The sequence below is a fragment of the Martes martes genome (assembly GCF_963455335.1).
Source record: "Martes martes genome assembly, chromosome: 15".
Taxonomy (NCBI): Eukaryota; Metazoa; Chordata; class Mammalia; order Carnivora; family Mustelidae; genus Martes; species Martes martes.
Genome location: NC_137903.1, coordinates 3471532 through 3483647, shown reverse-complemented (window position 1 = coordinate 3483647; position 12116 = coordinate 3471532). Strand labels below are relative to the sequence as shown.

At 45.7% G+C, this 12116-nt stretch overlaps 1 protein-coding gene across 2 annotated transcripts; it reads right to left on the bottom strand.

Moving 5' to 3' along the window:
* Positions 1 to 6705: 6705 nt before the first annotated feature.
* LOC308356342 (T-cell surface glycoprotein CD1b-like) lies at positions 6706 to 10409 on the bottom strand. 2 transcript variants are annotated; one of them, XM_080825242.1, is made up of 6 exons: positions 10100 to 10409; positions 9592 to 9858; positions 8579 to 8857; positions 8093 to 8371; positions 7670 to 7763; positions 6706 to 7000 (listed from the first exon to the last, which is right to left on the bottom strand). In XM_080825242.1, the coding sequence occupies exons 1-6, from the start codon at positions 10158 to 10160 to the stop codon at positions 6979 to 6981; spliced, it is 1002 nt and encodes a 333-aa protein (XP_080681368.1). In that variant the 5' UTR covers positions 10161 to 10409; the 3' UTR covers positions 6706 to 6978. The 2 variants fall into 2 exon arrangements, with proteins under 2 accessions (XP_080681368.1, XP_080681367.1); XM_080825241.1 differs by having other exon boundaries at positions 8020 to 8371; positions 10100 to 10253.
* Between the last annotated feature and the right edge of the window lie 1707 nt (positions 10410 to 12116).

Sequence of the window (12116 nt, the reverse complement as noted above, 5' to 3'; positions counted from 1 at the left end):
ATACATTTAGAACTCCACACTTATCGATAGAAAAATACGTTCTTTTCAAGTGCACATGTAGCATTTACTCTGATGACTGTATAAAGAAAATGTGGTGTATACATACAACAGAATATTATTCACCCTTAAAAGAAAGAGTCTTGCCATTTGGGAACCTAGAAGACATTATATAGAATGGAATCAGCTCGTCACAGAAAGACAAAAACTGTGAGACCCCACGTACATGAAGCACCTAAAATCATCAAAACCCCCAGAAGCAGAGAACAGAACGGCGGGGCTGAGGGGGGAGATTGGGAATTGTTTTTTAACGGATATGAAATTTCTGTCATGCAGGATAAATAAGTCTTCCTGATCTGTTGTATTTAGTGCCTAGAGTTAACAGTATGGTATTGTGCACTTGAAAATACATTGAGAAGATAGATCCCATGTTAGGCATTGTTGTCGTTGTTTTGTTTTGTTTTTAAATATATTTTTAAATAATATTAATTTTTAATAAATTAAAAATAAATAAATATTCAATGTCTTGCTTAAAAAGATGTAGATATTAAACATCTGTGATTTTTATGTATCAACGATACCTCGGTGAAGTGAAAAAAAATGACAACACGTTTGTTCATGAAATTATGTGAATTAGGGGCACCTGGGTGGCTCAGTGGGTTAAAGCTTCTGCCTTTGGCTCGGGTCATGGTCTCGGGGTCCTGGGATCGAGCCCCCCATGGGGCTCTCTGCTCAGCAGGGAGCCTGCTTCCCTTCCTCTCTCTCTGCCTGCTGCTCTGCCTACTTGTGATCTCTGTCTGTCAAAAAAATAAATAAAATCTTTAAAAAAGAAAAAAAAGAAACTATGTGAATTAATTTCAAAAGTTTAAAACCATACAAAATGTTTTTTGAGAAGTGGAATTAAACTAAAAAAAACAAAGATGAAAGTAGAACCAGAAATTATTCCATGTCTAGAAATTCAGAAATACCAATTCCAAATAACTAATGTTGATGAGAAAATGTATTGAACTGACAAATTCAATGCCGCTTATCAAACTTTCTGATATGCAGCGACATCCCTGCTTAAAGGGAATATTTATTTATTTATTATTTTTTACCATTTGTCTTTATTTCTTTGAGAGAGAGAGAGCAGGGAGGGACAGGGGGGAGAGGGAGAGAGAGAATCTTAAGGAGGCCTGTGCTCAGCATGGAGCCCTACACAGAGTTTGATCCAAGACCTTGAGATCATGACCTGAGCTGATATCAAGAGTCAGACACTCAACTGCCTGAGCCCTCCAGGTGTCCCTAAGAGGAATTTTTAGACTTAGAAAGACATAGAAGAAAATAATGACTGAATATAAATTGCTTAAGCATCTACATTAAGAAGTTAGAAGTGATATTATGATTTATAATAAAAAATATGTACTTGGTCCCCATTTCTGGCATGGAGCTCCTAAAACCCTTGAACTTCTTAAGTGTTAAGAGTAATTTTTATGCTAATGAAGTGACTTTTAGATTGCACCTAAGAATGGGGCCCGGTTTAGGTTAGGAGCCAACCCTGTGATCGGAGGATTGGAACTGTCCGTCCCACTGCCCCAGACCCTAGGAGAGGGAGGAGAGGCTAGAGGTTTAATCAATTGTCAATGGCCAATGATTTAATCAGCCATGTTTATGTAATGAAGCCTCTATAAAGACCCAGAAGGACTGGTTTGGGAACACACGCAGACTCAAGGGAATGGTATACTCGGAGAGGACATGGAAGGAGCTTCAGGATCTTTCCCACACCTCGCCCTGCGCCTCTCTTCCATCTGGCTATTCCTGAGTGATATTCTTCTGCAATAAATTGATGATCTAGTAAAATAAGATGTTTATCTGAGTTCTTGGAGCCACTCCAGCAAATGGATCGAACCCAAGGAAGAAGTCACAGGACCTCCCGTCTATAGTTGAATGGTCAGAAACACAGGTGGCCACCTAAACTTGCAACCGGCATCTCAAGTGTGATGTGCAGCCTCAGAAGGGCTGCAAGTCTGGTGGGTGGGATCCGATGCTCCCTCCAGATAGATACAATTGAGTTGAATTGTTGTAGGACATCCCAATGGTGTCAGAAACTTTCTTGGGGTTTGTGTGTGGGAAACCCCCTCTTGCACACACTGGAATTTGTTGATCGCAACAGGTTAAATGCAAAGAAAATGCCGCATTTTATGGAGCTTCACTTTATCGTGCTTTGCAGATAGTGCATATTTTACAAATCAAAGGGGTTTTGGAGTCCTGCATTGAGCGAGTCCTTCAGTTCATTTTTCCAGCGGCCCTTGCTCAATTGGCATCCGTGTCACGGTTTGGTAATTCTTGCAATATTTCCAACGTTTTCATTATTATTATATTTAAATTGTTGCAATCTCATGACAAAACTCAAATGGATGAGGGGTTGCTTCTTATGGATGAGCAAAGAAAATGTCTTTTTGAGCTGGAATTCACTCCTAGTAGGGATGCTGTGAAGATTCTTGAAATGGCAAAAAAGGATTTAGAATATTTCAGAAACTTGTTCTATAACACAGTGGCAGGGTTTCAGAGGGTTCACTCCAATTTTATAAGAAGTGCTACTGTGGGTAAAATTCTACCAAACAGCATAACATACTACAGAGAAACCTTCGTGAGAGGAAGAGTCACTAGTGCAGCAAACTGCACTGTTGTCTAATTTAAGAAATTGTCACAGCCACTCCAGCCTCCGGTAACCACCACCCTGATCAATCAGCAGCCCCCAATATGAAGGCAGACCCTCCACCAGCAAAAAGATTACTACTTGCTTAAAGTTTAGAGGATGATTAGTTTTTTAACCATGAAATATTTTCAATTAAGATAAGTACATTGAAAAAAAAAAGTACATTTTTTGACATAATGCTTCTGTGTACTTATTAGACTATAGTATAGTACAAATGTAACTGTCATATGCACTGGGAAATGAAAACATTCATTTGACTCACTTTATTATATTGGCTTCATTGTGGTGGCCTGGAAGTAAACCTGCAATATCTCCGGGTTATGTTTGCAGAAGGAGGGAAATAATAAAATGATACGCTCATAGAGAGAACCAGAAAAGCCAAAAGTTACTTTTTGAAAACTTTATAAAATTGATGAGCCCCTGTAAAAATGAGAGACAGAAAGAACAAACCAAAGAGAGAACAAATTTCCAGGATCTTGTAAAAAGATGATAATGACAATAAGAATATTATGAACAAGCTGATAAGCAACTGGACATTTGAACAACTTGGATAAGTCTTACTTACCGAAGCAAACACAAAAAGAAATAGACAATTTGAATAAACCTATATGTATTTTTAAAAATTAGCAGTTAAATTTAAAATCCTTCCCACACCAAAACAAACAAACAAACAAAAACAACCTATTAGACTTCAATGATAAATTTTGCCAAATATTTAAGGGGGAAAAAAAAAGAAAAACTACAAAATCTCCCTGAGAATAGATACAAAGAAAGATTTTCCCAATCATTTTATGAAGGAAAAAGTCCTGACAAGAAAATTATTCTAAAAAATGAATAAAATATTCAAACTGAATTCACATATATACATTATGACAAGATAGTTCACAGAAACATAATTTTAATTTATCATTTGAGAATCAGTAAGTGTGATTCATAACATTCAGGAGAAAAAAGATATAAAACATTTTATCATTTCAAGAAATGTAGAATAAGCACCTAATAAATTTCAACAACTATCCATAATGGTAAGGAATATAAAAAGTTTTTATCAAATTTGAAAAAGTGCTTAATCTGATTTTTAAAAAAGTGAACATGAAGCACACAGCAATTATTATAACTAATATTAACTCCTGAATAATTCTTGTCTGATATAAGTAAAAAAATGGAGGACACCTGGGTGGCGCATTCAGTTAAGCATCCAACTCTTGGTTTTAGCTCAGGTCATGATCTCAGGGTCATGGGATTGAGCCCCAGATATGACTCCATGCTGAGTTGGGATTCTCACTCCCCTGTCTCTCTGCCTCCCCACCCCACACTGTTCTTGCTCTCCCCCCCCAAATAAATAAATAAATCTTTAAAAAAAAAAGATGAGAATGTCAGCTGTCAATAATTCTATTCGTCAGTGTACTGGATGACACAGCCAGTGTAATTGGGCAAGAAAATGCATTGAAAGATGGAAGGATTGGAAACAAACAATTGAAATTTTCATATTTAGTGATGTGAGGAGATTATGTATAGAAAATCCAAAGGATCTACAGATAAAATATTAAACTTAGTAAGTTAATTGAACATGAATACTAGAAGCAAAGTGAAAATATTTTTTTAAAGATTTTATTTATTTAATTGACAGAGAGAGAGATCACAAGTAGGCAGAGAGGCAGGCAGAGAGAGAGGGGGGAAGCAGGCTCCCTGCCGAGCAGAGAGCCCGATGCGGGGCTCGATCCCAGGACCCTGAGATCATGACCTGAGCCGAGGGCAGAGGCTTTAACCCACTGAGCCACCCAGGCGTCCCTGAAAATATTTTAAACATATTTTTATGTAGTAGCAAAAATCACACAGACATGTACACAGGCACACACCCTCAAAAAGAGTTGGAAAGCCCTTGTATTTGAGAGTGAGGATCTATTTCTGAAGGTCATTCATTCAGAGGTCATAATTAAGTCATGGGTGTATTAAGGTTTTCCAGGAGAAGGACCATCAGAAGAAAATCATAAGCCCAAAAAAACATCTTGAAGGGATGATTTGGAGAAAGGAGGAGACAAGGAGAGTAAATAAAAGGTATATGAAGAAAATGAAGGAGCTGTTGCAAGACATCAGAGATCACAGGACTATCAGAATTTTTAAGCAACTAAAGTTCCAGCCCAATTGATTCAAAAGGAAAAATGAAACATGTTAGATCCCAATAACTAAGATACTCAGAGGTAGGACAGTCTGCAGGTATAGCTTGATCTGGCCTTTGGCCCTGTCTTCCATCATTCTGTTTTATTTGTGAACTCCATTCCTGGGTCAGCTTTGCTTTTGGAACAAAACTCCATAGCAGTTTTGAACTTTGAAGGCATATGATGCCATCCAAAGAGAGAGCCCCTCCTTCCTCAACCACTAAATGGAAACTCAGGCTCTAGTTGGATTGGACCAAATTAGGTCACATACACACTATGAACCAGTTATTCTAACTAAGCAGGGGGATGAAATTATGTTCATTATCTTAGACCATGACTCTCACCTGGAGTCCATTTTGCCCCATAGGAGACATTCGACAATGTCTGAAGATGCATTTGGTTGTTAGAACTGGGGAAGTGTTACTGGCATCTAGTGGGTAGAGGCCAGAGATGCTGCTCAAAATCCTATAGCACACAGGACAGCCCTCCCTAACAGAGAAGTTTCCGGCCCAAAATGTCAATAGTACAAATGCTGAGAAATCTTTAGAGAAGCATTTCTCAAACTTATTTGTACATCAGAACGAGCAGAAAGGTTTGTTAAAATACAGATTTCTGGTTCCCATTCCTGCATTTCCTGATTCGAGAGGTCTAGGGTAGGACTGAAGACTTCTGTTGCTAGCAAGCTTATAGGAACTATTCTTGTTGCTAATTCATAGTCCACGCTCCAAAAAACACACTCATCGGGGCCCCAGGTGGTAGCTAAGGGTGCCTCGCTCTAAGGTAAGCTGCAGTGTAATGCATCCTGCGAGTGACCGGCTGTGCTAACGGAGAAGAGAGGAAGCTATGTATTTCAGCCATCTCCTAACCTTCCCCAATCCTAAAGTTCTCATTCTCCTTAAATGGAAAAATTGCTTCCAGTACCTTTGGCTTCCCCAAAGTCTCTGCTTATTCTGACCTCCCTTCCCAAATTTCTATAAAAAAATACACTCAAAGTGTCCCCCTCCTTCCTCCTCCTGCTGTTTTAATAAAAATGAGTTTGAATTTTTTAAATGGGGCTTCTAAAAAACTATGGAAGAGGCAAAAGAATGATGAAACATCAATGTAAATCAAATATGACTGAATTGTTACAGCACAGATATTTTTTAAAATTATACGGGAGTATTTACCCCCTGCTGTGTTACCGGCCCTCCTCCATCCTGCTTCTCTTTCTCACTGGAAACGTGAGGCTCAGGGTCCTGCCCAGAAGAAGCTTGGCAGGTGTACTTCGGTCACAGCGAGGACACAAGAGATTTTCTCTAGAAGGCTTCAGGGCAGAAAAGAGTAGAACATGCTATTTCTTTGTAATTGAGAAATATCTTAGAAGGAAATTGAGAATATCAACTAAGGGGTTGGGGAGAAGAAAAGCTATAAACTTTGGGGGAAAAAGCCCATCAACGCGGCAATTATATCAACTCAGACCATTTTCAATGAGCAAATGCTCATGCTCAGAAGAGATCTTGCCAGAGATCTACCTGGGGCAAGCTCTTCTCTCAAGGAGCTCACAAGTGAAGGGAGAAGAAAGTCACAAGTAGCTCAACACCATGGGTACAGAGTGAAGTAGATCTCTGCGTGATGCCACACTTCCACTGTAGCACCAAGGAAGGCTTCCTGGAGGAAGAAGCATCTCCGCTGTGCCTCGAGGGTTAGAAAGTCATCGAGGCAAAGACAGAGACGTTGTGGCAAGCATGCTTGGCGGTTCTGCAAATGGAACCATTGCAGCATGGCTATCGCTCGCTTACTTCGACAAAGGACATTTCAGCAGAAGCGGAACAAAAAAAGCTTTAAAATAGAAAACCAAAGGGACAGCACCCTCAAGTTGTATACCATATTCCGTTTATTCTAAGACACATTCTTTTCCACATCTCACATGTCGATCAGGGCGACCATACTATTGATACCATCTCATAATACATTGACGGTTTTCTATTTCTTTTCTGCTAGTTGTAAGTAGAGATTTATCTTGCATCCTATGGGAACTCGATGTGATCAAATAGCAGGATTCTTTGATGAAATACGAGGCTGATGGCTTGAGCTTCGAGGCTCCTGGGTGCTTCTTCCAGATGGAAGAGGAGTCATGGCAAGGGTTCATGAGATACTCTGATATGACCTGTGAAGAACACAAGCAAAAACTGTCTCTGCAGAATAGACACTTGTGGTCCCATGTTCACAGTGACATTTTTCACAAAGAGCCAAAACATGGAATTAACCCAGGCCTCCATTGACAGATGAATGATAAACAGTGTGTTGTGTTGGTGCAAAGGAATGTCATTACTCGGCCTTGAGAAGAAAGGAATGTGACATGTGGGACAACATGGATGAACCACAGGGACCTTGTGCTGAGAGAAATAAGCCAGTCACAAAAAGACAACTCCTAAAGGTTGCAATTATATGAGGTCTCCAGAGTCATCAAATTCCTAGAGACAGAGCATAGAATGGTGGGTACCAGGGCCTGGGGAGCAGGGACTGTGGAGGCGTTGTTCAATGTGTATAGACTTTTAGTTTTTCAAGATGAAAAGAGCTCCAGAAATCGGTTGCACAAAAATGTGAGTTTACTTCATACATCTAAGCTGTGTATTTGAAGATGGTGAAGATGGTAGGTTTTATGTTTTATGAGGGTAGGTTTACCACAATTTAAATGATAGATTTATGTAAGGAAGATGAGATTGGGAAGAAAGGGGAGAGTCTGGTGGAAAGACTGAGGCTGAGGTGTTGTGAATTGATGCAATGGTTGAAAGAGCAGACAGGCAGACGAAAAAGATGAAAAACAAAAACTCACCAGCGTCTCAAAAACCCACAGGAAAGACCAATCAAAAGGATCAAGAGGAACACTATTATTGCCAACGATATCAAGCCAATGGAGATGGGGTTTCCTGGAAATTGGGGAAGGACACAGGATGCCACTACAAAACCCATTCTCTGAATTTTCTGGCCTTCCTTTTCCTACCTGATGGTCACCTACTCTTGATGTATGCCCCCTCTGTCCCTCTACTCCTACTCTAGCCCTCCTCCCCTCTCCCTCCTCCCCCCCTTTACTCCCTCCCTCTCCCCCTCCAACCCTCCATCCTTCTCCCTTTCCTCTATCCTTCCCCTTGTCCCACCCCAGCCCCCTCTCATGGGTCAACCCACCTGTGGCCAGTGTCTCCTTCTATGCTTGAGGACCATCTCCCACAGGCCCAGCTGGGCCCCAGCTCTTTCTTACCCCAGTAGAGGACCATGTCCTGGCCTCCCAGACTGCTATGTCTCACTCGGCAGGACAGACCGGCTGCCTCCTGGGCTGCCACATCCAGGGTCACTCGGAGATACCACGTCCCATCAGCATGGGGCAGGACGTCTCCTTGCTGGGTCCCCTGCTGCTTCTGCTCACCCCTCATCCACATCACCCACACAGGCTTTGGGTAGAAACCGGAGACGTGACACACCAGCAGCAGACGGCCGGGACCGGGACGGGGGCCAGAGGACAGCCAGGCCTCGGGCTTCACTGAGGCAGAAAGGAGCAGGGAGAGTATCAGATTATGACTCTACTCTAGAGGACAGGGATTTGGAAATTCACAAGTCTGGGCAGTGACCCCTTCTCCTCCTTTGGAAACCAGATTATTGATTAAGTCCCTCTCTTCCTAGGTACCTCCACTTCAATTTAAGGGAAGTGGTGGGAAGTGAAAGGGAGAAGCCTGGGGATGGGACCAACCTTTTCTCTGTAGTTCTGCTTTCCCCGCGTCAAGGACGCCCAGGAGATACCGAGGGCATGTTTCAAAGAGGAGCTTCTCCCCGATGTCCCGGATGCCTTTGTACTGACTAACGAGCTCACAGATGCGCTGTGCCCTGCTGCCGCCCTCTGGGGCGGGCGCACAGGAGTAATTCTTGAGGCTCACGAAGTCCAGTCCTCCCAGAGCCCCCCGCAGGAAGCTCTCGGTGCCCCCGCCGGGGTGCAGCTGACAGCCGGCTATGCCCTGGATCTCAAAGGGGTCTGGGCACAAGGAAAGTGGACAGTTACCAAGAAGCAAAGAAGAAAGAGATGACGGAAGAACCTGGGATTTGGGATTTGGGTGATGCAAAAGGTCTGAGGCGTGACATGATGAGCCCAAACCTCGTCACAGCAATCCGAGAGCTTTCAGGAAGCTGAGAACCAGGGAGAGGCTCATGCGCAGGTCACTAGTGGTAGAGAAGGGTGTGAGATGACGTATGAGGTCAGAGGGGAGAGGGGGGCTGAGTGTGGAGGCTGGGGGCCAGCCATCCGGGGTAGTAGGAGGAGAGCACTGGAAAGAGGGCCAGGCAGGAGGCTCCAAGAGGAGGATTGCAGGACGAGGTCGCTCAGGCATTGGGGAAGACAAGTGGGGCTTCTTGCTTGGGGTTTGAGAGAAGCAAGTTACCCAGGAGCCAACCCGGAGCTGTGACAAAGGGGCACCTTCACCTGGCAGAGCAGAGGGTGGGCAGCAGGACCAGCCTGGAATGCTCCGTGGGGCTGTGGGGTCAGGATCAGCCTGGAATGCTCTGTGGGGCTGTGGGGTCAGGATCAGCCTGGAACGCTCCGTGGGGCTGTGGGGTCAGGGGTGCAACTTCTCCAGAGAAGTGTGTGCGTGCAGCTGGGTGAGGCAGGAAGTGTGTGTGTCGGGGGGGGGGGGCGGATCAGAGGGAGTTGTAACCTGAAGCAGGGGAGAGGAAAGTCTGTGAGAGCCCCCCGCGTCCGAGGACTGGACTCACACTGCATCTGGAACTCGGAGGCGTGGTCCTGCACTTCCAGGACGAACCCGCTGAGGTAGACCCGGATGAGCTCCTCTAGCTCCGCCACCTCCTCATCACTGAAGTTCCCCTTGGACCAGGACTTCAGGAAGACCGCCCTGTCCGCGGCGCTGTCCCAGCAGTGAATCTGCACGTCGCCCACCCAGCCCGAGCCCTGGGTCTGGGCCCAGCTGCTGTTGGTGAAGGACGAGATCTGGATGGCCTGGTAAGAAGTGGGCCCCGGAAAGGCTGTGGGGAGGCAAGGGTGAGCACCGTGAGGACAAAGGGAGAAGCGGGAACGACAAGAGGGTGATGGGAAGATCCAGAGAAAGGGGCCCAGGGTCTGAAGAGCAACAGAGTCCGAGACGTTCGTCCCCGGGGCCTCAGGCCCCCTCCCCCGGTCTGGAGGTGGCGGGCGGTGCTGGCGAAGCCTGACCCTCTGGGGCTTTATTGGGACCCCGTCCCGGTGCTGGTGTGGCCTGTTGCCCACCTTCCTCGGCGCCACGGCCCGGGCAGAGAACCACGGGCAGCACCAGCGGCAGGAGCAGCATCCCCCGGAGACTCTCGGAGCCGCGGCTGGTCTCGGGCTTCAGCAGCTCCGCTCCGAGCTCGGCAGGGACTTCCTCTTCAGCTGGCAGATCTCCAGGTCTGAGATTCGGACTTGGCGCGAAGGGTGTTATACGCACGCCAGCCAGGGGAGGAGAGCTGCACCTCCAACAGCCCCGGGCCTCCCACTCGCCTCTCGTTTCCACTCCAGCCCGACTGTAACACTGACTTTTTTATTTCCCCTGCTTTCAGCTGCTTTCCCAGCTTCAGTCCCTTCACACTTACTATCTTGGAAGAGCCGCCGTGACACGGACGGGTCACGTCGCCGGCCCAGTCATGTCCACGCTAAAGAAGAGGGTCATGTCGGCAGCTCCTGGAGCTCGCTCTGACCTGGAAGGAAGCTTTAGGTTTATCCATCCCCCGCTCGGACTTCTCCCGGTCTCTCCGCACTGCCCTCTGTCGCCGCCAGTCCCCGTGTTCTCAGTGTCCCTGTTGTCCTTGTTGCCCATGTATCCCCTGCCTCATCCCCCTCGTCCACGTTCTCATGGTGGGAGAGTGTATGTTGACCGTCACTCACGAGAAGGCAAGGTGTTGCAGACACCCCCCGGGCTGCCGTGCTACAGATCCAAACTCCGAATCAAATATGATCAACACTGCCGTGTACAATGCAACAAAATTGATCTTATACCACAGCCATTTGTGAGGGTGAAAGTGACATTTTCTACTGGCATATGGTCTTCTTTTCAGTAGCTCTCTAGCTTTGGAGCTTGGAGTAACAAATCTTCTCGAGGCCCGGAGAACCTAGGGAGTCGAAGATAGATTTCTCTAGAAGGTTCACAAGCAATAGAGCCTCTCTCCAACCTCGATCTGCATTTTGGCCTTTCTGACACCAAATGAAAGATCACTAGGTGACCAAGGAGCTTGTCACTTTTCACCAAAAGTTTAGAGGCGTTTGTCCTAAGATGCCATCCCGTCTTCTCTGAGAATGCCCTTGGCACGTTGTAACAATATATAGAGCATCGCTAAGTGGACTATTAGGTCCCTAATCAATGTTAGTTGTAAAGAGAATCCTTGGATTTTCTCCAATCAGGAAGAAATGACAAATTTGCATAGATCTACATATCATCTAGCAGAAGGTGGTAGTAATACTCAAGCATAGGGGCCTTCACCAAGGTGATCCATTTACGTAGATAAAAAATGCAAAATGAGGATTGTAACGATCTCTATGCCTGGAAATAAATGGCCCACGATATTAAGAGTGGCCTTTATCCAAGACTGATCGCAACGTATGTGAGCAGGGCAATATTCCGGGAATCCAATTCCTCTTATAAGCTCATTCGCTCTTTGGGTCACGGCCAACAACAGCAGAGACTTAATGTTCCTTGCCGTCGACATTGTGGTTTTTCTTTTCTCTGTGAGCCTTGAGTCTCAGTAGAGCACCCAAGACTCTGTTGGGTGTGCTGTTGGTTCACTGGCATGCACATTTGTTAAAACTTAGTGGTGTGTGAGCACAGTGAGCAGACTGATTCTCCCGAAGGACAGATCCTCCCCTGAGGGCCACGTGGCAGCACAGGGAGGCAGGGCAGCTGGGCTGGGAGAGGATGCCGGTGCATCACCATGAACGCCTGCCCTCGGCATCCTGGTGCACACTCAAGGGGAGCCTGAGAATTCCAGCCTCATTTCAGGGCCAGGCACCTGACAGGTGCTTCTGCCACCCCTCCCTCCTCCCCACTGCATGCTGCCCCTCTCACCACCACCACCCCTGCTCCATGCAAACCAGACCTCAGGTGTTCCTGCAAGAGGTACACACAGAGCTTGGTTGTGACACAGCTTCTCCACACGCGGGCTATAACTTCTCCTCCCCAAATGGCCCATGGCTCCCAAAAGCCTGAGGGGACATGGATCTCTGGACACCCTGTGTACTCCAGTCAGGAAGCTCAGATGACGGGGTCCTGCCTTTG